This window comes from Ambystoma mexicanum, chromosome 2q (genome assembly GCF_040938575.1).
Source record: "Ambystoma mexicanum isolate Mex_15411 chromosome 2q, UKY_AmexF1_1, whole genome shotgun sequence".
Taxonomy (NCBI): domain Eukaryota; kingdom Metazoa; phylum Chordata; class Amphibia; order Caudata; family Ambystomatidae; genus Ambystoma; species Ambystoma mexicanum.
Window position 1 is genome coordinate 543,166,696 of NC_090924.1, and position 26,943 is coordinate 543,193,638.

General features: G+C 46.3%; 1 protein-coding gene across 3 annotated transcripts in view; it reads right to left on the bottom strand.

Annotated features, from left to right (window-relative positions):
- Positions 1-8,353: 8,353 nt before the first annotated feature.
- The window catches only part of CTDSPL (CTD small phosphatase like), a 404,110-nt gene continuing 385,520 nt past the window's right edge, over positions 8,354-26,943 (bottom strand). For 2 of the 3 annotated variants that reach the window (XM_069647693.1, XM_069647692.1), the window contains one exon: positions 8,354-10,062. In XM_069647693.1, coding sequence (XP_069503794.1) covers positions 9,937-10,062 — 126 coding nt within the window. In that variant the 3' untranslated portion in view covers positions 8,354-9,936. The remainder of the gene's footprint in view (positions 10,063-26,943) is intronic. The other variant, XM_069647694.1, reaches the window with a different exon arrangement.

Consider the following 26,943-nt stretch of genomic DNA (forward strand, 5'->3'; position numbering starts at 1 on the left):
GGTCGAAGGTAGAGGATCCAAAAATGGGTTTATCCTTTGCCAAGGTTTACAGTCATAGCTAAGGCCAAACTAATGTATAGCAATGCCAAGGCTGAGACATTACAGCCTATGGTTTCAAGCTTCCTGCCCCCGATCTGTGGGAGCTGTGAGCAGGGAAGCTCGGTTGTCTAAATTCCGTTTGGCTGCAACAGTGATAAATGAGTCAGGTTTAGGATGCCCCCTTAGACACAGCATTGTGATTTCAAGCGCCTCATACTTCTTTCCCAGCTGGTGTAGCTGGGGTTGATAGTTTTTTTGTTATGGTTTCACCTGCTTCCCCATGTGGTATCCAAGATGTGTATGGCTGTAGTAGTTTGCCGCCTTTCATCCCGATGTTCATAAAGAACAGATTTCTTCTCCATGGCCAAGTGGAGGTTGAACATCTGAGCAGCCTTCGCTATTATGTTATGAAATTACACAATATCCGGTGGTGATGATCCCCCTGGAGTCGCATTTCTTCTGTTTGCTAATGCACTCTTCCTGTTCATCGCCCTCCTGTTGAGGCAGTACTTGTTGAATTTCTCCCTCTTCAGGTTCTTCAACTGGTCAACCATCATAAGAGAAGTTCTGGTAGTGATCTTCCAATGGGTCCTGCCACAGAGCAGTCCTTCTGGAGGGTCAGATATTATGGAGCGGCCCTAGATGACATAGGGGATGATGGGCTTCCTTTTCGCCATACAGGGACTGTTGATGTGGGCTTCTCTACAACATTTGGGTGTTTAAGGCACAGCACCATCAACAGCTAGATGAAGGTGTCGCCTCTTTTGGAAATTCAATTAAGATGTTTTGGAGAGTTTGCATGAGGGCGGCCTGGAACAGGTCATCTGCTTCCTCAGGAGGTTCTGGGGATGTATGCCAAGAAGGGCTGTCTTCTTGGGGGCCACTCAGGGAATCACAGGGTGTTCCTCTATGTCAGAGAATACCATGTGCAGAATATCTGGCAGCTTGGCCATTTTTTTTATGGGGGATAGATGAACAATGTCTAGCCCTATTTATGGTGGCGTCAAAAGGGTGTGTTTACTGTTGTGGAAGAGCGATGCTCTGTGGACTAGGATTTCATCGATGAGGATGTAGGCTGACAAGTGTCTGCTCGAGTGCAAGGCCTTCTTTTTGGGCGACAAGTGTTTATCCATTGGTGAAGGCTTCCCTGTGGTGGACAACATCTTGTTCATTGATGACTTAGTTGTCTTCATTGGCAGCGAGATCATCTGCGACAATCAGTGTTCCTAAGTATATTTTCCCATCATCGGTATGCAGTTTGTGTGGCCAGTGTGTACACGGTCCATGAAGACATTGCCGGCGGCCATTCCGTCGACGGTCGCTGCATAGATGATCTCCCACCCCAACACAGTCTTTCGCAGACGATGTTGTGGTCTATGTCTTGGCTGGGCGGTCTGTAGACTATTTAGTCATCGACTTACTCATGGATGGATGAGTTCCCGTTGACGAGGAAGGTCCCCCAAGTTGTTTTAGGGTCTGCCCTGGTCTTGGTTTTAGGAGGTGATGGCATTGCCATTTGCTTACAGGAGCATGCTTTTAAGGGGCCCTATGCAACAAAGCTAGGGCTAATCTAATTACTCCTCTCCTGATGAGGTACCATTACTTTCATCAAGACGAAGGAGTAATTCTCGTGCGCCTATCTTGGAGTGCCTTCTGTAAAAAAAAAAAAAAAAGTCTGGCAAACATCACATGCCTCAGGCTTGTGGGGTGCAGGCAATAAATACATTCTAGATGAGGGTATTTGAGGGAACTCCCCGTCGCACATCCTGTCAAATCCTGTCAAATCCTTTAAAAGAGACTTAAGTTTAGGGGGCTTTTCTCTACTGTCTTCAACCATGACCAGGAGAAGAGGAATACTGGAAAACTCTACCTTCTGGTGATTCAGAAACTGCTGTGAAAAGCAGAAGATGGAAGAGGTGGTGGAGAACCAACACAAAACTGTGAAATAGTAGAAGTTATGTCAACATCTCTATTGTATGGTTGAAAAAAGATCAGAGTAGAGGAGGTTTCCCTAGTCACTAGACTGCCATAAAGAATCAGACGATGGCTGCCTTGGGTGAAGCTAAAGTTCTAGCCACCTCATTGGTTGGGGAAATAAAAAAAATAAGGTGAATAGTCTGCAAACTCCAGCATTTATGGCTCAAGTAGCAATTTAGTTGCTGTGTTTGTAACATTAAATATACAGGTGGATTCACAGTGTAACGGCAGGGAATAATTCAAGCATGTGAATATATGAAAGATCCAATGTTGGAGAAACAAATAATTCTAAATTGGATTTCATACCATAACAGCAAAAATTGCACTCTTATTTGGGCTTTGATGTGCCACCCGTCTACTTACAATTCTTGACTCTTTGTCTGCATGTACATTTAAGAAGTCTAGACTAGGAATTAATTTACAGTTTAAGGAGTAGAGGTTTGGTAAAACCTTCCACATTTGGATTCTAAATATAGGATTTACAGGGAATACCATCTCAGCTATTACTGGTTACATTTAAATGTACGCTGGAGGGGGCAGTCCACTTACTGAAATAAAAAAGGAAGGGAGGGAATGCTTGGCCAGTGAAGGAGTTCAAGTTTTGCTTTTAAAGGGGACATTGCTGGCTGTCCACTTGGTGATGACCTTCAACACTGATAATGGATAAGCAGTGGGCGTCATTCACCTCAAAGTTCAATCAACCTTAGTGCTAAAAAATGTGGTATCTGTGGGGTCGCTAGAGCGCTTTCAAGATGGCAGCACCACATTGGTCAGCTTTGGGAACCAGACAAACAAGTTGGTAAACCGTCTTTTCAAACAGAGTAACCATATCACACCTTGGTGGCAGACCACTTTCTGGTTACGAGGAGCTTGGGGAAGAAAACATCCAAAAGCTTGAGGTCTTACAGTGTGAGAGCAGAGAAAGCTTTAGCAAAGGCAGAGGCGGGACCTCGAACTGGAGGCTCCACTGAGGATGGGACGTGAGAAATCTAGCATTGTGCACCTCTGAGTAGATGACAGCGCATAGCCTGACAGAGGAGAGTGCCAAGCGATCGGCTGGAGTACCTGCCTAATGAGTTGACATTTGTAAGGCAAGCATATTTGGTTCCTCTTTTCATCCCTTTTCGGCAAGTGGACACAGTGGGGAAAAATCTGTTCAAATTATAATAGAGACTATGCACTTTCTGCCCAGATGCCATATTTGAATCAGGCAGCCAACTGAGTAACTATGCCTGGAGCATGGGAATAGAACTATGCATGCAGATTGAGGCGTGAGCAGCTACTGGAGTGTTGGAAGACGAAACACACAGAGGTGAGTATTGGTGGAATATATCCAGCTGTCTAACACTACAATCAGAGAACAGTGTATTGTGCAAGGGTATGCTCCAAAATGATTTTTGTGGAGCCACCACTGGGGACACTCCGAGGTGCTGTAAAGGTAAGAACAACATCAGAGTTTGGTGTCACTATGCAACAGAAGATCCCTTCCCTCTCTTTTTCCCCATTCTTAATATTCAGTTTTACATAGCGTCAGTTGGGAAGGGAGGGTTACAGGCTGGCTTCTCGGAAAAACAAGAAAAAAAAAGAAGCCAGGTGAAGTGGACTTTTTTTGCCCTGTGCAGCTCAACGAGTAAGCAATGCACTGCGGAACAAAACACATGCAGAATATCGTCTCCATCACAAGAATCCCTTATGCCACTGATCGAATATCTCGATAAAATAGTTTCACGCCCAGAAGGCAAATTGGACTGGCTGAATGGAAAAGTAGCACAGTTGGAAAAGAGAACCACAACACTGGAACAGAGAACCTCGGAAATGGATAAACAACATACCCAGACAGTTCCACTGGTGAAGTACTGGGCATGGAACAAGAGGCAGTGAGATAAGGAGAAGCAAGGCCATGGACTTGACGGTCAAGTGGCACAGCGAGTAGATCGCTCGCTTCCACGTCCGTGCAGAGCCTGCTAACGCAGCTTCAAATCCCGGCGGGGCCAAACTCAGCCTTTCATCCTTCCGAGGTCGATAAATGAGCACCACACACCGTGGGTAAGCAGCGCTCAGATACCCAAGGGCTTGAGTGCGCTATATAAATGCCAAATTATTATCATTATTATGGACCACAGAGTGGAACATCTCCAAAATACGGTGCAAGCAAAGCAAAGCAAATCAGATTAATGGTCTTTTCCACGGGTGTGGAAGGTGATGACCCAATAGGCAGTGTCTCCACCTGGCTGTCAGAGGCATCGGGTTTGGTTTAGAATTAAGCAGCAACGAAAATAAAATAAAACAGGGGACCCGGAAAAGGGGCCATCAGTGATAATCAAGCTATCGGATGCCAGAGATAAAGAAAGAATATTAGCAGCAGCTAAAGAGAGAGTGAACCTCGAATATCAACACAGAGGATTCTTCTCTTCCCTCCCTTAGCACTGGAGGCTGAAAAGAAAAGAGTGTTTCAAGACCTAAAGAACGTTTTTGCTTTTATTTTACATACCTTCCTCATCCCTGTACCCCCGCCTTGTCTTGATACGCCTTGAAACACAATTCTTGCTGTAAAGTGCGCATTACAAATAACCAATAAATAAATAAGGAGATAGTTTAACTCCTTAAAAAAGAGCTTACTTGCCCAAGGAGAAAAGGCAGGCATTTTATACCCTGCCAAACTTAGGGTCACGTGGAAGGATAAAGAATATAGCTTTTGGGTTGTAGAAAAGGCTGAATAGCTTTTGTGCACATTACCCGAACTGTCAGATGGGGAATAGAGATGAGAAAGTCGCAGGCCCCCCCATCAGCAGTTTCACTAATAATAGGGTGTGGTATACAAAGCTTGGGGGTTGGTTTTGTCCCTCCTCCCCTTTTTCAGATCCTGTACTGGGTTCGGTAGTGAATAAGGTTACAGGGGCCGAGAGAGGCAGCAGCCTGCTGCGGGAATCTTACATTGTTATATTAATCCATGTTGACTGCCCGCTGGGTACAGAGACCAGCGATTTGGTTATTTGAAGCTTCCAAGTCTCCCCCCCTCCCAACGTAATCATAAGGACATCCAGGAGGGACATTGGTTTTTGTATTAGTGTTTCACTAAGGTTCATGTTTAGGTTGTATGATGGCCCCTCACTTTGTGGCCATTGCTCATGGCTTATTGAATAGAGATTTCAATAAAAATACATTTGAAAACACATGATACGTGATATCTTTCTGAATCACAAGTGTTTATAAAAACTGAATAGTAGAATTCTCACTTTGAATCACAGCCCACCAAGGTAGCTGGAAATACTGCAATGGAAGAACCATTTCAATAAACCGGGCTGGAAATTCAATGAAGTTGCTGAAACATTATAGAAAGTAGAAAAAGCAAAGAGCTGATTCATACAGTGGTACTTACAACAATGGACTCAGGCACTGAGAAAACTCTGCATGACCCATCAAAAACAGACACATTTTAAATATAAAGTAGGATCGTGGTTCGGGCCCAGAACAAGATGGCTGCATCTCTTGAGAACTCCTGACCACCAGAGCCTAACCTCCGATCTCAGGAGGCACTGGTACTCAGAGGGAGTTAATGGTGGACCCTGACAATCTGATCTTTGTAGGCTGCTACGAAAGTGAATTTGGCATGTACCCTGCACTCTTACATGAGGAGGTGTTGAGCCCCGATCTCTGCCTTTATCCCCTTCCTAGCTCAGGGCGTATCTTGAGACACAAAATTGACTGTTCAACCCAACACCCCATGTCTAAATTCCCAGCCGCAAGTTCTGGTTATGCTTCAGATGTTTCCAGAGGTCTGGTGGACGGATTGGACTCCCTGTTGCCCCGTTTTTCACACTTGGATGAGAAGAAGACAGCTAGAGGCCAAGACTAAGGATGCAGGTTACTTTGATGTGCGAGGGGGAGTTGTTGACGGGCCAGAGGACCTCTGGTGAACCTTGGGTGGAAGAACTCAGAAGTAGACTGCGAGAAGTCCTATGAGACAGCCATTTTGTGATCTGGAGCATGTTTTGAATAACCAACAGGGGCCAGACTGAGCAGAAAAGTATCAGAAGGCAATGGATAGTCCCACAACTTGAGGTATTTAAAATAATCTCTGGCCAGCTGCGCACAAGCTTTAAAGTGAAACATTTCCCCACAGTTGTATTAGCTCTTGTGGTTGTCCACTCGGTACGCTGGGCTTTGAGCAGGGTCAAAATTGAGCTTGTTTTGGCTCTGCATGCTACACTCTCGAAAGATGGCCCACAAATGTGTCCACATATACAACAGAAAGTCAGAATATTTTGAAAATGGGAATACATAAGAGGGCCACTTTATTACCACCTTCACATCACACACTTTGCCAACCTCTAGACAGGCGATCATAGAAACACTTTGAGGAAGTTTCGCCCAGCCTGGCCACAATTGGATGGGTCAAATAACACTGCATGGATACGGATTCCCAGATGCTACCATCCCGTAGTCAAGGAGGTGGAGGAATGCCCTACAATTATAGTACATTTGGGGAGTGGCGTGACAAGGGTTGAGATTTTTTGGTTGAGTATGTTGGGAAAGGGCACTTTTTTCCAATGCAAGGGGATTTTCATTTTCCATGATGTCAGTGAGATGACCAATCAACAAAGGAGAATATTTGCACCTACTAAGAAGAGGTTTGTGGACAATGGTTTGAAGGCAATTTTTATCTGGTCAAGGTCAGGGTGAAAGAGCAATAACGCCTGCATTTTCTTTTTGCCCAGAGGTAACGAGGCAGTTTAGATTCATCATAGAATGACACTGGGGAAGAAGCTGTCGAGTCCACCGCTGGAGAGTCAGTCATTCCTGGTGATTGAGAGGCAAAGGGGCAAGTGCAGAGTCAGAATATTAATAGGCTTGAGGATTACTTCTGTTTGGCAAGGCTCCCTAGCCTGGTGAGAAGAGTTGTGGCGGTATTCAAATGTGATCGTTCGAATCTTCTGGGCCTATTGAGAATACATTTGAAACACTGTTTTTTTAATATTTTAGATTTGACCCTCAACGCACAAACTGTTTCGAATCTGTTTTGAAAACTGACAAAGATATAATCAGAAAATACCAAACGTTAAGAACTGCAGGGGATGACTAGAAACATCTTACCACTTACTGCACAGTTAAAGGCATGTCCCAAGACAATGCAAAAACTAGGTGGCTCTTTAATGTGCCACACGAGGAGTCACTAGATTGTCTCTAAAAGCAGCAGATGGTTCCTTCTTGGCAAAAGAATGATTGGGTTGGTAATATCTTAATTTCTCCAGCTAGCAAGGAATTGGTTGACGTTAGGCCAGAGGAAATAACACTACTTCAAAACTCTTCCCCAAATATTGGGGGGCAGGGGTCAGGGCGGGAAAGGGAGGGCACAAGTGCTGTTCTATAATGCACATTAATTTTCATGTGGCAAAAAATGAAACCCTCAATCTCTAATACATATGTTTGTTACCAGATTTGCAAAAATTCACAAAGCAGAGGGTAATTGCTAATACTTACATTAGATATGTCGGACAATGACAATAAGCAGCAAAACATATTCCTTGACTCCTGCTAATCTGCAAGTACAATAATGCTTTTTTGGGGAAATGGCTGGCTTCTTGCAAAACTATTTCACTTTCTAGTAGAGACACAATTGAAGGACAATAAATAGATCCATATGTACCAGTGATCTGCCTAGAACTGCTATGCTATGCGAGGCACAGCATCCTGCATGCCCTGCCCCCTTACTATCCTGGGCAGATGAACTTTCCAATCAACAGAAACACTGATATTTGGTACAATTACACAACATTGTTAATGGTGTGCTTGCCATCGACTGAAGAAACTACAGCCCCCAAGTGGATTTAATCAGGCTTGCAACTATTCCGATGTATCCCCTTGAATTTGTGAGCTCTGCATCATTAACAGATGTAGTTAATGCAGATGTGCAGGGAGCTTCAGTGCCAGACCTTACATGTGGCTTTCTGTATAAACACACACGCACACACACACACACACACACTTTAAACTTTCTGTGCTGCCTCGGAAAGCGCAATAATGGAAAATAAGTGACTTTTCAAATCAATGAAGGTTGACACATCACTGGTTCACATTTCTTGAATAATATTTTTATATGAACCTCTATTTTGATATATCTATTTGAATAACAAAAGAAAACAGTAGGACTTTGAGGATCCACATGTTCTTATACATGTTTTCAACCAGCATAGTCATGCTAGTCTTGTTTGTTCCCCATAGTAAACTGCCTGCAGAGCATACCTATTTGAATGGTAAGAATACTGGTTTGCTATGTCGACTTCTGGTGATCGATCATTTGTTATTTGACTTCTAAAGGCATCAATGAAACAAACGGTTGAGCTTTTTATGACTAGTGCTTTATTTATAAGGTAGGGATCACAAGATTAAAATACTGAAAATGTGTGATGTAGAACAGGTGCAATTCCTCATACCTCTCAACCTGCCAAGATCTAAAATGTCCGACACTTAGGTTACACAGTTAAATAAGGAGCAAGAAAACAAAACCTGTGAAAAAAAGAAGGATCATTATGCAAATGACACGTTTAATTATTAAATCAGTGTAGCAGTTCAGTGCAGCAGCTCAGCATTGCCGATGCCAATACAAGTATAGACATATCATGTGGATGGGCAAACTGTTGCAGTATGGGACTGCAACAAGCTAGTTGAGAGGTACGCAACATTAAAGTTAACTATTTTAATATGCCTATTTCATGTATTGCCTGAGTTTGCAGCTTATAGCAAATGTATTCATAGCATAGGCACAATGGCAAAGAACAGTATAATAGCCTGTGGTCAACGCCATATTGGTGACTACACAGTAGCAGCAATTTTAAAAATACCAAACCCTCTTAACATAGCTTATAAAAGTAGCCAGATTAGTGACATGGGCTTTGCAAGAAAATTGTTTTAAATCAATAAATTAAAAAAAAACTTTCCAAGTAAATGAGAGTTACAAATTTGCTCCAAATAAAAACAACAACTCAGGAATGGCAGTTGTGAATAAGCAGATGCAGTAGAATACAATTTCACTTTTCAATAAAGTGCCCGGATTCAGCAGCAACTAAAGAGAGATTTGTAATTTCAATATTTTCTAGATTCGACATACACAACTGCAGATATTGTCAAACAGTGGCAGAACAGCAGCAAAACAAGCAAAGATGAAGAGTGTCAAAGAAAACTTTAATTCCAAGAAAAAGGAAACCCCAAAAAACACTATCCAAACTTGTTTGTATTTGACAGAATGTCTCTGGATATGCTCAATCAGAAATAATGTAAAGCATTTATGGAGACATGCACCCAGCATCCAGTCCAACATACGTCCTTAAGCATACATAGTGCTTTATAAAGTTTACAACCCCGTTTTCAAAGCATCTAGACAATAAAAGACTAAACTTGTCTTGAAATATGCGGAGTACAAAAAGTTATTTTTCTGTTCGTTGTTAAAATGAACATTTGAAAAGGCACTTCATTCTTTAGAAAACCAACTAAAATCAGCTGAACTGCTCCAATGCAGGGGCTTAACGTCTGCATAGGGGGACGCAGTTCAAAGGACACGCGCACTGAGGCAAAGTTCAACTGTGGCAACATCATCAAGTTCCGTTTTTTTGGTTTGTTTCAAGATAAAAAATCCTGAAAAATGTCATCCATATATGAAATTAGTTAAAAGAGTTCCTTTTAAAATATTTTGTCTTTCTTTTTATAAAAGTAATCTGGACAGGCAAAAACTTCCTTCTTCAATTCGCTTGAATCGATTGACAGTATAAACACTCAAGTCCAACAAGTGATGTTCTTCGCATTTGACAGAGAAGGCCCCCTATAGTTTTATGTTTTGTAGGCGATGTGCCGGGAAAAACAGGAGGCGCTGAGTCCAAGTCTTCAGCAATGCACCCACAGTTGGCTCGACAGGGATCTTGAGGGCTACCTGTTGCAAAGTTTATGAAGCATACTGTAAACATCTTCCTCTCTGCTAAGTGCTTCAAAGAAAGGAATAAGATCTAGCAGCTCTGTGTCCATCATGTCATCAAACCAGGACTGCACAGGTACCTAAAATGAAATGTAAACACTTAACACATTTTTTTAAACAAGCATAAACACATTAAGATTTGCAGGAGACTGGTATGAGAAAAGAAGCTTGAGCCGGTAGATTCAAGACAAGAGCTTTCATATTAAGGAGTAACATATTGAGTTGTCCCTTCCCTCAGTCATCGTATCCCCCTTGCAGTACCCTACCAACCTCAACCCCCCACCAACATCTTTGAAAACAACACTAGCACATAGACAAACTCCAAGCTCCCAGAAGGATAGACTCTCCCAGTCACAAACATCTACTGGCTCCTGCCAGTATCAGACTCTGCCAGCTTTGCGCGTGCTCAGCAGAGATACCAGGAAATTGAGGGATGATGCTTTGGTTTGATATTTCTCAGTAATAGCCTAGCAGTCAAGGACTCCTACTGCAACATGATGTACATAGTATTCACAATCACTCAATTCACTGCTTTGATCTTGTCAAAACACTCAATATCCAAAATGCAAAGCACATATACAGTAACTAAATATTAGACAGCCAGTACGCATCATTACTACGGACAGCATCAAATACAGTATAAATGCATACGGGTCTAGCAATATTTGCTATACAACAGGTTTAAACTTTTCCTTAATGCATAGACTGTCCATCAGGAATGGTCTCGGTTTCCAGGCCCTACGCAAATAACAGGCAGTTGCAAATAAAACATCAGAAAGGGTAGAGGACTTCTGTGGCCTAATTTCTACAGTCGTATACAGTACGGCCTCCATGCTTCTTAAAGATTGTATTAGACATGTATTCCTTTGTGTACTTTAACATTTGTAAAACAGAGAAATGCACTAGTGTTTCCACTTCTAAGTTACAAGATGGACAAAGGCATTCCTGCTGGGATTCTTGAGACTAATCCTACCATACAAGTTATGTGTCAAGATGATCAAAAAGAAACAATAGGGCTCATTACAAGTATGTCGTTAAGGCAACAACGGCGCCGGTATTGCAACCGGCACCGTTGCTACCGTACAGCCATAATAGGAGTTCTGCTCGCGGGTGCCCTTGCAGCCACCGGGTCTGACCTGGTGGCTGTAACGGCACCTGCGAGCAGAACATGATGGTAGCACCGGTACAGTTATCAACAGTACCGGTGCTACCACCCTCCCCATTCCCATTTAGCCCCATCAGGTCAAATGGGAATGGGGATGTACTGCGCCCGGCACCCGCGACAGGGCAATTACCGGGTCTGGCTGGGCCGGAATAGCCTGGTAATTGCCCATTCGTGGGTGCCCGACCCGGATGCGAGTTTGGAGGTAGTCTTGCCGGTAAAACCGGCAAGGCTACCTCCAACCTCTTAATGAGACCCAATGTGTTAAAAAAATACACCAGAAAAACAGGAGCCAGATTGCACTCAAAATTGCATTAATTCCTTGCCTCAAAATAGAACACTGCCATGTTGCTCGGAGCAGCTTTTGACACAACTTGCCGTTGTCTTTGCACACGCTGGGATCCTAACACTGGTTATACTTGAGATGGCATCAGGGAACAGCCCGACCTCAGGAAGTTAGAGTTGTTGAAGGCTGCTTTTGTATAAGTCTGTCAGAGGATTTCAGGGACATCCCCAGCTTCAACCATTGCCTCATTACCTCACGGTAAAACTAAGCGTGAGAGATTGTCCAACTAGGAGCCCAGTGCACAGTTGGATGAAGACATACTTTTCCCATTCAGGTAATCACAGTTTCTGCTTAGAAAAGCTATCAGGGTGTAGAAGAAAACATAAGATGTTTCTGGGCACCTCCGCTAAACTTGTTGATAGCTTGTTTTCACCTCACATAGAGGGCTACAGAGGCTGACTTGGTGAGATGAGACACCCTCAGAGCATCTATAATAAGACTGCCCTCATATATCCTGTCCAAACACAGGAGCCAGTTGGATGCCTTCAGCAAAGCCAGTCTGCTTATCTGCGCTTGACTAAACTACGAATCATATGAAGGTGGTGCGATTGGGAGAGCATGCTACGACAGCATGGTCCTGTTGTGGTGAATGCTACAATACAGAAGGTCAATAATTATAATGCAATTGGGGTTCCTCCACTCATGGGGTGTCTATTTTTATTGCAACAAAGGGGTGGACGATCCCAACACTTTGAAACAGAGCCCTAATGGTAAACTGACAGAAGAGATCTCCCTATTCCTAAACTGCACTATTACCATTTCAGTGAATAACAAAACTTTCTTGTGCTAGGTCTTGCTCCAAGGTGTCTTCCTGGTGTCTCTTTGTGTCACTAAAAAAACAGAGAACTGGTTTCCTGTCATAAAACAAGGATACCATGAGCAAAGTGCTCTATATAACGTTATTATGCCACTTATCTCAGGTGTGTATCCTACAATGTACTGTAAAAACTACAACCCAGGTATGTCCGAAAATATCCTGGTAGTCTGCCAGTTCTCAGCGATGTACCCCTGTTTAATTAAAAGGATATCACTAGTCATGGTCGGTTGATGGGTTCCGGTATTCCAGCATGTTGCCACCTTCTTCAGGACCTATAAAAAGGAGATTGACGGTCCGTCGTCTGCGGATTCCTTTGGAGTGCTGCAGCTGTGCGACTGATTCATGCTATTCATTTTTTTAACTATTCACATGTAACTAATGAAATGTACTGTTAATCAAATCAACTACTGACTGGATATGTCCAGTATCTATGGTGTGCAGGGGACGGGACTATCCACCACCACTTTTTTACTTTTGTCGTAGCAGCAGCTTTGTGTGCCAGAGGTGCACATTTCTCCACTGCACCTGAAAACACTCCATATAACCCTGAAACACTTAGGGCCTGATTCATGGAAGTGTTTTATAATGGCGCAATCCTATAGGAAAACATTCCATGAATCAGGCCCTTAGTATCATATTACCAATGATGTCACTTAGATGTGCGTACTATACAATTGTTCTTGTCAGTTGGCATAGTACCCAGTATAAAGTTTAAAGGATTCTACCAGAGTGCCCCATGTACATCCTTGTGGATGTGTCTTAACGTAAAGTAGTTTGGATGGCAATCCTGTTAGGCCGGCTGCCGAAACCTTAAATGCTGCACGGCTGTGGATTTGTAGGCAGGGTTCCACCTGCTCCTGTGTGATTGTGTATATTGTTACGAATCCCGAGATGTTGTCACTTCTCCCCCAGGGGAGCCCCTTCTCATGAGAACTGGGAGGTAAGGCTGCTACCCATTAGTCCCCCCTGGAGGTTGTACTCAGCAGGAGGGTCTCATGGGGAGAGACTCTGCAGTCCCGGCATCAGGGAGGACATCTCGGGAGAATGTGATATATCAGTCCTCCACCCATCTCCTATCCATCCTCCTATCACTTTAGTCACCCCTCTTTATCACACACTTGTGTGAAGTTGAAAGCCCACCACCAAGTGAGAAGAGGAAGAGTAAGGATGACTTAATGAAGACTTCATGAGAATATACTGGCATGAAGAAGTGTGGAGACATGCAGATTACTCTGGAGAACCGAGAGCGATACTCTAGTCTCACAAAATGGAACAAACCTTGGACAAACTTACAAACCAAAGGAGGACAGCCAATGGAGAGAACACCGGATGTCCACCCCCAGTGGGACTATCAAGTAGTGGCCTCATCTCCCTGGCCTCATAGGAAGCATCTCCCCCACGGGGGGAAGTCACAACATCTCAGCATTCATTACATTCCCTTCTACCCTTATGTTTATGACTTCCCCCATTAGAATTTTCCTGCTACTGGCAAACAGGGTTATTACCATGGAAACCCTCTCCTCCCATGTAGCTACGGAGGAGTAGGCACTTGTGGTGTTGATACCCCATATTAACTCCCCAAACCCTGCAAAGTCTGTGCCTATTATAGTTTCTTCAGACAAGCCCAGTATTATTGCTGAATTCATAGTTTCTTTTGTCCCCCGGTCCTGCAGCATACTTCTTGATTCCCATGAGCAGGGGTAATTATAACTGGTCTGCCGGGTTGTAGCTGGTTGATATAAATACGGTTGTCTCATCGCCGTTTACTCCCCACATCTATTAGGGCCAAGACTGGTGCCCCTGCATCACTGAAAGAGCAGACTAAGAGGCCCGGGCGTACATTAACAGGAGTGCCCCCACAGAAATAAATAATTGAGACCTGGCTACAGTAGGTAACATCCCACACCCACAGAAGGCACGCAACTAATAGAACCGTGCCCCCCATTGTGGATTTGGAGGCCCCGCAGGCCCGGTATCATGGGCCGAGGAGAGGTTGGTCGACAGCCCGTCCACGGCTTGAGTACATGAATCTGAAACCCTCACTTTGAAGCCTCCTAGCAGCCAGGCGAGCAATTTGAAAGGCTCAGGGCTGGAGAGCTACAGAAGATCTAAACCAGTGAGACCAACAACACACCCAATCACTTCCGAAAAGAGACGGCCTCACACAAAGGAGATAAGCGATACTTGATCAGGGGGAAATTGACACAACCTTCACATAGAAACAAACTCAGGAAATAAATCCCCCTCTTCCCCAAGCAACAGCACGGAAGTGGCCACTGCAGGGTGGAACTTCGCCTTTGCGCCATAGACTTCAAGCAGTAGCGCCTCCAGGGCACAGGGGAGAATAGGCACTACCGGCCAAGGGCAAAATAAACAGTGACCTGGGGCATGAGCAACGCTCTGGGGAGTTGGTGATACCCCGGTGGCCCAGGGGTGAATACCTCGAGACTGCTTCACTCCTAAATATAAAGGATAACTGGCCCCTTAGGGGGTGGACACCGCGGGAGGACTGTCCAGATACCAGGGATTCTAGCTTGGCCACCATAGCTTGTCACAAGCTCCCTCACTCATATTGTGACCGGATTACCGTATGGATACACACCTGTGCAACTACTGACCCCCGCAGACTGAACAGGAGTATCGAAGGGTTGGGCCCCCAGTTTTGGGGCGTGTGCCCTCTTTCGAGGGCTTACGCAGAGTTTAACGAAGGCACCTGCAATGACAATCCAAGAAAGGCAGAGTTTTGAAGGGTTGGGCCCCAAGCATTGGGGAGTGTGCCTCCTTCAGAAACCCGGGGTGAGACAACTCAAGCAACTACAATCAAATCCCTGGAAAGGAGAACCACTACCTACCCCTTGGCCCTGTACCTCTCTTGTGGTGTGGGCCCCCAGCAAAGGGGCATGGGCCTGCCACAAGGCCACTGGAACGAACATCCAAAATGAGAAGAACCCAGACTGCTGTGCAAACCATCATACTGTGAGGGTGAGGATTGTTTGAAGATGAAGAGATAATACACGAAGAGGCCAGAGGCCGACACGCAGGCACCGGAATCCTAGTACATGGAAATAAGGGAGAAGTTAGCCACTTTCAAGTACACCTCAATTCGGACAGAATTCGAAATCCAGCAGAAACAACATGGCACACTGACTCCACCGCAACCAAAGGAGATGTGGTAGCTTTGTTGGACAAAATCAAAAATATGAGAGCAGACATTGGGGGAAAGGTCAACAAAATCACCCAGAGGATCGATAAAGGGAAGAGAGACTCAAAGGTGTTGAGAACAACCAGACCTCCCTCAACACTCTCGAGACACAGATGGATCAGAGGATAGCTGACAGAGACCCGGGAAGAAGAATTCCGCCTAAAGATCGACGATTTGAAAAATCGCGAACGGTGGAACAACTTGAGAATATTTGGGATCCCAGAGAGGAAGGGTGACCTAAGACCTAAGAAGGACGCGCCACGACATTATGAAGATCTTATTTGAAGAGGATTCCATCGATGAGGCAAAACTCAACAGGATTCACAGAGCAGGGGGAGCTGCCGGCGGCTCGCGGACCGTCCTAGTTCGGTTCCACATTTACAGTGACAGGGCCAGAATCTTGGAAAAGACGAAACGCAGTGGCCCAGTCACCTTTGACGCAGCCAGAGTGGCGATCTTCCAAGACTTGTCCTCACTGACCTTAGCCCTGAGACAAATGTGTATGCCCCTGACGAATGATCAAGGAATCCGCTACAGATGGGGCTACCCATTCTCTCTTACATTTGAACTGGAGGGACGAAAGGAGAGGCTAAGGACGGAGAGAGACATCAGAAACTGCATCGACAAATGTTTGGGCAATCAGGAAAATGAGCAGAAACCAGACAGAAGGCGGTACGATAACAGACAATGGCGGATGCAAGGGCCAAGACGGAGAAGCATTCCGAGCTCCAGAAAATACAAGAGAATGAATGCCTCCCCAGGGACAGGTGGCTAAAATTCTGAAAGTGGGAGAGCATCGATCGTAAGAACCTTGGTACCCCGTAAGTAAATGGTTTTGCTGGTGCAGAACTATGGGCGAGTCCCGGGGTGGGAACATCAGGCCAAGACTAACTTCTGAATGTCCCAGATTCATTGTGAGAAGGTTGGCTCTTGCGATATTTTGGAGATTCTCAGCAGACCCAAACATTTTGGCTGCACAAAAGCCAGGCTGAGTATTGACGCCCAAACTAATGCTGCTGTTGTAAATTTGGGCCTAAGTGGTATTGGGGAACCTAGTCAGTAAGGAATGGAGATCGGGGGAGCCCCAGATTATATCGAATCTGTTGAGGTAATGGCAGATGAAGAGCGCCCACTGAAAGAATTGTTGGGGACTTTTGAACCTGTGTGTTTTTCTTTTTGCTGTTAAATGGAGCGGGTGGAGGACAGACAATGGGGGGGGGGCTCAACGTTAACAAGGTTGTTACATGGAGGGACCTAGTGATATATGGTTCCCGCTGGTGGTCCGAATTCCGCCTGGTGATGTTAACCTGGTAGTACTGGATGCCTTTTCGGGGGAGGGGAGAGTATGGGTTGGGAGTGGGGGGACAGGGTAGGAATGGGGTCTTCTTAAAACAAACTACGACTTAGGATGTTTGCAGTGAATTAATTGCTTGGCCGCCGGGGCTTACCAGGACCCCATCGGATATGTTACGTAAAAAATGGCGGCAGATTTCAGCTCTTAAAAGAATAGCGTCCTGAGGGCGGGGACACTAAATGTCAAGGGGTTGAACTCACCTACGAAAAAGGTCTCTAGTAGCCAGAGAGTTTTGAAGGGCCAGACTAGACGTGTTGTTTCTGCAAGAAACCAAATAGTCATGAGGAGAGGAACGTAGGATCCTGGGTCCAAGATAAGGGGTGGAATACTGGGGTTCAAGCCCCCTGAGGAAGGCGGGTGTGAGGATTCTTGTCAGGAAAGGTATGAATTTGCAAGTGATGAAGGTATGGGCAGACGTTGAAGGCAGAGCTTTTATGTTGGTGGGGAACATGCAGAAAGTATCATTTGCACTGGCAAAGGTATATTCCCCGAATACGGGCCAATCCCATTTCTTGCAGAGAACACTTCTGAAAATAATGTTGGAGGCCTCTGGGCATGTACTACTGGGGGGAGATTTCAACCTCTGGGCAGACATTAAACTCGGCAGACATTAAACTCTGGGCAGTTGGGGAATCCTGAAACAAGAGACCCACAGGATGGGGGTCGGGCGGGGATCATTAAATGTTTGATGTTTATGGGAGAGATGCATTGCGAGGTTTCCACCCGAACGAGAAAGGGTATACCTTCTATTCAACTACTCATAGGACATTCACCAGGATCAACTATTTGTATATCACGGGTGGGCTGTGGGAGGTGGCAATGCGCTCAGAGATCTCCCCGATCACATGGTCCGACCATGACAGTCACGGTAGACCTAGAATGGGCAGGTCCCCCACATAAGGGATCAAAGTGGAAATGCAACGGGTCACTGTGGAAGGACCAAGCTCAGACCCACTTTAACACAAATCTTTCAATTGATCTCCCTCTGCCGGGCTCGGATGAACTTTACCAACTTTGTCATAAATGTTCTTTACTCTATCAACATCGAAAACCTTTGATTGTGCGCAGGGTTTTGCTCGACTCATCGCAGACCACTTTGATTCACAATTCTCTACAACTCTTTCACTTTTCAGTTGGATACCTTAAAGAGCCCTTCGATTGATCACCCACGTGGTGCTGGACCACTCGATCAAAGGTATCGTATCTTTGTTTCAAAGTTCAATCACTCATCAGCAGTTCAACTTTATCGTTTATCACACGTATTTCAAACAATGTGCTGCTCACCATACAATGTTGCCGCTTGCAACCTTGGGTTCAACACAGACCGGTCTTCTATCAGTCTCCCCAACACACTGTCTGTTAATTTCCCGGATGCTGCTTTGTTCTTGGGAGTCAAGGACAGTACCATGGCGGCTGATAATTCTCCCCGTGTGGATTCTTGACGCGGTAGGGCTCTGGGTATCTCTGACACACAATGCAGGATTCTTCAGCCTTTTTCCTGGCTTTAGGCTTTCTAATCTCGAGGGCTCATGAAAGCAACAGTTCCTTGTCGAAAAGGTCAAGGGAACTTCCCTCCTTGCAATCCCCTTCTGTTTTGCCGTCTTTCTCCTCTTGTTAAACTTCCATCTTGAAACTGCTGTTTCCTCGTGTGCTTCCCCTCGCTCATGGGGTGCTCTCATGCACATATCTGTGTGGGGAAGCTTAATGGAAGTCAGGTATGTGTGTGTGTGTGATGGTCAGTAATTGGCTGACCATTGTATTGGGATACGCAGGTATACAGCTCATGTATTGGTCTGTTTTCTCTCATAGGGGGCTGTCCGTGAGAAAGTGTTCATGTTGTAAAGGGGGGGAGGGCATAGGGGTTGGAGTTCCTAAATATACTACTTGGTAGGATGGGGTAAAGGTGTTATAAGGAAGGTGATACCGTGTCTCACCATCCAGAGTCCCCCCCCTAACACCTCACACCCAGGTGATCTCCCAGCACCGGTCCACCCCCAGGAAGTGGATCCAAAAGCGATGGCTGTGTCTTTGCCACCTGGATGACAGATCTCTGGGGACTAGAGGGGCGATACACCTTCCGGTTTCTAACAGTTGTACCTCACCTCGGAAAGGTTGCATCATATATCAGCTAATTACTCTGCTTCTTGTTGGCGGGGTTACAACGCTGTAGGCTCTCTCTTCCACATGGTGTCGCTGTGTGGTAAGGTGAATCTCTTCTGGAAGGAGTTGCTCTCCAAAATTAAGGACATCACAGGGTTATCGCTCTTGATGGAACCGTGTGCGATAATACTGGGGGATGTGAGGGCAGGACAATTTTCTCTTAGGGGCACTATTGCCACCTTAATTGGGCATCTCCTTTTGTCTGTAAAACTGTTACACTCACCTGGTTCCCACGGGGGCGTCGACCGGAACTGGGCTGCTGCACCAGCATGACGTGTAGCGCTGAGATGACTGACTGGACTGGCCCGCTCAGCCTGGTTTGTCTGGCTCGCAAGAATATTCTTCTGCAAAGGAGAAGAGGAATTAACCACCCGTGGAATTGAGTGTCAACCCACCTTCCCCACTCCCGTTGTCTTCCCACAGATCACTCTTGATGTCCCCTCCTTAGTCTCACCTGATGGTTTGGAAGGATGAGCTCTCCATCCTGCGTCGACCGCAGGGGCGCGTTGATGACCAGTTACTTCACTGGCGTAGAGGAATTGTGAGTTCCAGTATTGACTCTAAAGTCCAATTGTTCATAAGAGTTCAAATGTCTGATCTTCACTCTGTCCGATTCCTTGCAGGTTGCCGATTAATCCACTCTAAGATTTCCAAATGGCAATTGGTTAGATTCAGGTAAGTCTATTGTGGTTTTCCCCTTAGGGGCCGGGGTACGGCGATGAAGCAGAGTTGACTGTGCCGACCCGAAATGAGGTGAGACCCCTGTGGTACATCAGGTAAGTTTTGTGGGGGGTAACTGGTATTGTCTTTGCTTTCTCCCCTTAGGGGCCGGGGTACGGCGATGAAGCAGAGTTGACTGCGCCGACCCGAGATGAGGTGAGTACCTCCCATGGTAAATCAGGTAAGTCCTTGGGGGTAGCTTGTATAGCCTAAGAGAGTCCCCTTGCTCACATTGCTGTCTTTGTCTCCTTAGGTGTCGGAGGGCGGCCGCGAGATGGAGAGAGCGTAATGGAATGCTGAAGTACCGCCAAGCAGGTGAGTTCAGCGCGGCGCCGTAGGAATGCGAAGCGATGCTTCAAAGACTTCTGTCTTTCAGCTCCGTGACGAAATGGATCAGGATTCAGGTAAGGATTAAAGTTAAAACTCCTGTTCTAACCTTTATCCTTCTTTTCTTCTTATTTCAGGAGTCACAGGACTGAAGCGGGCGTGGCTGAAGACTGGAGCTGCTGAAAACACGGTGAGCGTTACGCTGCAGCAAGCATAATAACGCGAAGCACGTGTGGCTCTCCGGGCGTGGTTTAAATAGCCTTGGAAGAAGATCCAGGTAAGTATTCTTCCACAGCCCCACCCAAGTCACAAAATAGTCCCTTCAGTAAAATAGTCCCTCCTAAGCCTCATTTGGCTTGAGTCTTCATGCAGCATGGTCTGCCTCAGGTGAGTATGCAGCATGGTCTCCTTCAGGTAAGTTATCAATAAAGAGCCTGGCGCCATAGGCGCCAGGACTGCACCCAAACAGCCCCTAACTGGGGCTTTTGGGCATGCTCCAAGTGGCATGATGCCTGCTTCCGTGGCTGCTGGGCCTGGTCTGGTCTTCCGGGGGCAGGCATCATGACAAAAACTGACCATTGCCTGGAACTGAAAATCAGCCGATGGCCTAGTGATCCAAATGTGTTGAGTCAAAATATGGGAAACCCTGGTTGCAGAAAAGATTATGGCGCTGTGTGAAGGGCGATATGCCAAATATGCCATTGTCTGGAAACCATTTATTGACTTCGCAGAGAACTATCCTGTTGTGGTTGCTAAACCTCCTCTGATGCTTCACTTATCGTTGCTGTAGAACTGTTTGTTTTGGGCGATATTTGGGTTGGTACAATGGGTGGGGAAGAGTCGAAAGTTGCAACGTGTATTACCTATGATAAGGATGGGTATTATGATGGATTCCGTCACCTGCTGCTGTTGAATTGTAGATGTTATGCTTTTATGCTTTTATCATTTGCTGCCTCCCACAGTGTGTTAAATAACAGTTTAACAAAATGAGAAGAGATGTCCCCTAACTCAATGGGGTGCAAGGGCATTATCACTAAGTGTTTTCTGTTGAGGGCGAACCCAACTATCCAGGAAGTATATAAACTGGGAAGGCAGCCAATGTGGTCAAGCAGCAGGATTATTACAGTGGGAGTCATCCTAATTGAGGAGAGACTCACAACATTTCCAACATTATGCGAACAATATGGCCAGAGGCAAAGCGATCTATACACGCACGCGCACCTACCACATGCAATGCAGACCCAACTCGGGAGAGGGATGGATATCCTGGACCACATACACCTAGAAGGGAACCTTCTCACTGACAAAATGGAAAAGAAAGCAATTACAATACTGTACCAGGCAATTAATAACTTTACGTAACTAAAGCTGGTCAGAGTTAGATCTGGGACGCTAGAGGAAGAATTGGTGGAAGTGCAAATAGAGGTGAGGGAGGCCAATAGGTCAACAAGATTAAGTCTGGTGCAACTCAAGATACTACCCAGAGCGTAGTATTCTAGGGTTGGCCTGCACAAGATGGGTAGGACGGAGGATGATATATGTCTGAAATGTAAGAGAGCAGTGTGGCCCTTCTTTCACCCACTACAGGGTTGCACAAAAAGAGTGTACTGGGAAATGGTTTGATGGTACTGAACTGGCTGCTGGAGTACAAGATACCACAATGCCCCAAAAAGAACTTTCTTCATAATCTGGAGATGTTGTGAGCTCGGGGGAGGGTGCAAACAAGCTCCTCATACACAAGGCAATGAAGGTAGCGAAAAGAGATCTGGCGACTAAATGGCAGGGTCGCAAAGGTACCTACAGTGGCTACGTGGAAGGAAGGGATGGATCACTGCAGCACTCTCGAAGAGGTAGCGTACAGGAACGGCGGTTGCCCAGGAAAATTTTAAATAATATGGGGCAAATAGGACTTGGAGGGTTGACACGAGAAGCACACACACTTCACTTAGAAAGGCAGGAAGATTTTATGCAGAAGGAACAACATATCTGAAACATGAGTCTTTCGTGGGGAAGGGATTGAGTACAAGGGAATTGGGGGATGAGAGAGTGGGAGGGGTAAAGGATACGACTTGAGTACTGCCACTGTTGTTGTTGGTGAAGTATTAACCATATTGACATTTTTCTTTTGCTCTATTGTTTCTTTTATAAAAATCAATACAAATGGTTTATAATTATGGCACCCTGCCCCTCATCACATCACCCACCAAAATATTTTTCTTCTCTCTCTCTCTCTCTCTATCAGTCTTCAGCAGAATGGATTACGCTCCAGCAGCCGTCTCACATATTCCATCCTCCACTACGTAGAAAATAACCAGGGAGTTTTGCCTGTCAGGCGCAGTAGTGCTGGACAGAAAGTGATGCTCTAGCTGCACATGTTCACAGGGGTTTAATATGAGGAGACGAGGGGAACGGGGGGGGGGACATTCCATGCGTCAGTGTGCTCTAAGCAGCTACGTCTGTGCTCACTTCTCTCATCCCTCTATATAATGCTCTGTACCACACTGAGGTCTCTGCCATCACCCAACTCTTCAAATCTGCCCTCCATGCTTCAATCCTAGGGCCATCCGCCAACTTCCAGGCCATTGCATTTCTGCACTTAGCTAACACACAGATTAGATCCTTCATCCTAGTGAGGTGTGCCATGTGCTTCTTCCCCCTCGGGAACAACCACAACAATCAGGCCTCTGGGGTCCATGTGTGACTCTATCCCACTCCTGGCCACTTTTTCTGCAACTATCAGGCAGAACTTTATGATCACTGGGTCAATTCAAAACAAGTGCCTGATGTTGATAAGATGGATTTCTGAACTCTGTCCTAGAGGCGCAGAGGTTCAGAAGGCCAGCCTAGTTTCTTGGAACAGGGTAACCTCTGGACAAGCCAGACCAATCAAGGTAGCGATCGCGGCGGTCAAGACTAGGTCTCAAGAGGGGTGAGGGTGACTGAAAGCCTGCAATGAGCACACAAAGCAAGGACACTTACAAATTACTCCAAACAGGTGTTATATTAAAAATATATACACATTTATTACAAGGCCTTTGTAACATTGACCGTAGCGAGAAATCACAATAAAACTCCAGTAAACCAACACATACCAAACCAATACAATATATATACAAATACAAACCAGTCTAACGAGTTAGACGCACGAAATGTGTAGACCACCTAGATGTGGAGGAAAACAGGCAGTGCGAATAATAATTAGACCCAGTCTGCCTTCAGAGGCACCTAGCTAAAAGGAAGTCCAAGCCCTACAAAGAGTGGAGCCTTGTGCTCAAAAGTATCTGCACACGCTGGTGCCAACGGGCAAAAAGGGGAGTCTCTTCGAGGGAATCAGGCAGTTTAGTTCGGTGAACAAATGAAGATGAACAGAGCTCCGCGACTCAAGAGCAGCCTCCACTGTGGGCAGAAGCAGAGCGCGAGTACGGAAAGGCGTGCTGTTAGACACAGCGGGGAAAAAGCTATGGGCTCCTGCAGGAGGGCGACCAGTTCCTAGCGATGCTACTCACCGGTCCCCGATGCAAGCAGACCCAGGCTTCTCCGCGTCAGTTTCAGTTCTGGCAGGTTCAGATAGGAGCAGGGGACGTCTCGTCGTCGTGTAGATTCTGCAGCAGCAGAAGTTGAGTTGAGGGCGTCCCAAACGCAGCAAACCCGCACAGTTTGTTACCATAGCAGGGCAACGGAGCGGCCGTGTGTATTTCAGCCAAATGTACACTACTCACTTCAGACCTGGGAATGCCAAGTGTACGAATCGTGTGAGAGTGACAAGGACTCGTAATACAACACAACCTGACGGCGGTTACAGAGCAAGGCTCCTGGGTAGGCTGGTCAGTCTGCTGGATGGCCCAGAGACACTTCCGAAGGTTTACGTGCAGGAGATGGTGAAGATGCCGAGAATAGTTGTTCCCACTATTCCAAGGGTCGAAGTACCAGTGCAGGCCTTCTCGTTCGATCAGAGGTAGAAAGGGTTTCACAAAGCGACAGCAGTGCAGAGGAGCAGTCCTTCAGCGGGTCACCAGCGATTCCTCGGTTCAGCCTCGTGGTTGCAGGCTACTTGGCTCCTGTATTCCTTTGTTCATGAGAACTCAGGAGATCGACATGGTAGTTGCGTTTCCAGCCCCCTCTTATCCACGGTTTCCTTCGCGCCAAAACGGAGGGGACCCAATGGGAGATCCGCTCATAAAACACTCACACCATCTGTGGACCTTATCACGGACCACAGGGGTCCCAGGCATTCACACCACCCTAGACTCTCTGGCACCCAGGATATGTATTGGGACCAGACACCCCAGCCCCCATCCTGGAGGCACACAGCAGGTCTGTAGAAGCCCGCAAAAACATCTGTGTTTCGCGGGAAAGTACATGCCCAAATAAGGAAGGCCCTGGGTCGGCTCCACCTGGGGGAGGTGAAGGGGGCAGGACGGTCAGCGGACAGGACAAAGAGCCTCGTGGTCTGGCCATTTTGGGAGACAGGCCACCATTGTGGGCTAAGCGCGAGAAACGCGCTTAAAACGCCAAAAGGAGCTCAAAAACACAAGAAACGATCGCTGCCACCAATCCCGTCCGTGATTCACTTGCACCGTTCATTTACAATCCAAAGAGAGTATCTAGGGCCTGTAGAAGACTAGAGACCCAAGAGAGCAGTAACTTAGCTTACAGTGCCCTCTTGTGCCATGTTGCACGAAAGCTGCAACATGATAAAGAAACTACGGAAAACAACGTTTCCCGGTACTGACTGTCTTAAGGGCATGTCAGTTTCCCCATAAGAATGGAGCGAAAGCCCAGAGGAGTGCGGCAGAAGGCTGCACTTCTCTGGCAAAGTCTAGATCATGGTGAAAAAAACAGCAAAAAGTTTAGGGGTTGCCACATGGAAGGAAAATTACCCACAATTAAGACATCTTTCCTAACAGATGTCTGCTACATAAACTGCACATCTGGGGCTTGGCCGGTCTCCTGCTCCCTGGAACGATATCCTGTGAGGGGTCATGCATGCACAGTGTGTAAATTTAAATCTGGAGTTCCTGAAGATCTTTTTAGTGCAAAGCAAAACTTGTGTCCATTCGACATCTGTGAGTGTCTTCAGTTAGAGGTAAGTAACTTCTTCCTTCGCCAGCATGCGGTCTTGCATGGATTCACATGCTTCGAATACGATTACCCAGCAGTACATATACACAACCAAGGGAGATGGCAAGGCTCAACAAAAGCAATACAACTTACACCTGGAACACACTCACCTCAAGCAAACAGGCTGCGAAGCACCACTTGTGTGACAAGAGACTCCTCCCTGGAATCTGTCGACACAGTACAATCTCATGACGGTTGAGTAGACCCCTACGTAGGCAGCCCTGCAGATATTCAACAGGTGAACACCAGAGAGGAACTCAGTAGCCAAAGAGATCGCTCTGGTCGAATGGGATCTTGTCCGGCATGGCAATGGTTAGTTAGCCAATTGATGGCGATGCATTATACAGCTGGAGAGCCACCTGGAGATGGAAGCCTTCGAAACGTCCATCCCATGCCCCAAAGCTCCAAAATTGATGAAAAGTTGAAGTCTTTGGAAAATATTTAGTGCACACCACATAGAATTTCAAGGCATGCGACATGTCCAATCAATGCAAGGACCTTTCAGCAGGCATAGAACGGTATCCAAAGAAAACTGATGAGACCAAAAGTTTGTTTAAAGGAAAGTCAGATGGGACCTTTGGCATAAAGGATGGGTGAGTTTTCATTACAACCTTGGATTGGTGGAAAGACAAATATAGAGGCTTACAGGATAGAGCTTGGATTTCTCCAACACCCCTGGCCGGGGTGATCACCACTAGGAAAGTGGTCTTCCACGAGAGGAATTTCAAAGATGTCAGATGCATAGGTTCAAATGGAGCACCCATCGGTTTGGAGGACCACATTCAACTCCCACACCAGGGCAGGAGTCTTCACCTAAGAGAATGTTCTGAAGAGGCCCCTGAGGAACTCATTCATGAGCCTGTGAGACCACAGGGAGAGCATGCCTGGAGCCTGGGTGTACCAGGACATGGTGGCTAAGTACTTCGATAGATGCATGAGCAAGGTCAGCCTTAGCAAGCAAGAGAAGCTATGGTAGAAGATGCGGTGCTGTGACATGCTGTGGAGAGATCTCCTGTGACTGGCACCACTCTGTAAAGCGCTTCCACTTGTGTTTAAAGTATGCAAGTGTAGACAAAACCCTGGCCTTGGCTAGAATCTTCCTGCATTCCAAAAGCAGCAGGAAATGCCTAAACTCCCAAGGCTGCAGGAGCCAGGCTGACAGGTTCAAGGAAGCTGGGTTCTGGTGCAGGATTGCCCCTCCTTCTCTGGATATCAAGTCTGGAAGAGGAGACCGCGAACCACTGACAGATGAAGAAGGTCCGGGTACCAGATCAGTCTGGGCCATGCCGGTGCAATGAGCATCATCGTGCAGTGGGATAGTTTGAGTGTGTTGATCACAAGTAGGAGTAGTGGAATTAACGGGAATGTGTAAAGGAATAGGCCTTCCCAAGGGAACAAGAAGGTGTCCCCACCCCTAGGACTATTTGCCTGAGGATACCTGCTGGCAAACCGCTGGCACTTGGTATTGGCTGCTGTCGCAAACCGGTCCATCTGAGGCTGGCCCCACTCGCTGAAAATCTGAGAGGCTTAAGCTTGCTGGAGCTCCCAATCATGCTAGGACTGCAGGTCCCTGCTGAGAGAGTCTGAAATGGTCTGAGTGTTTTGAGTGTCTGCCGGGTAGAACAGAACTAGAAACATCAGATGAGCAATGGCCCACCCTGCTTCTTGATGTAATACATGGTGGTCATGTTGTCCACGAAGACTCTGACCACCTTTCCCAAGAGTGGAGGCTTGAAAGACTTGAGAGCCCAG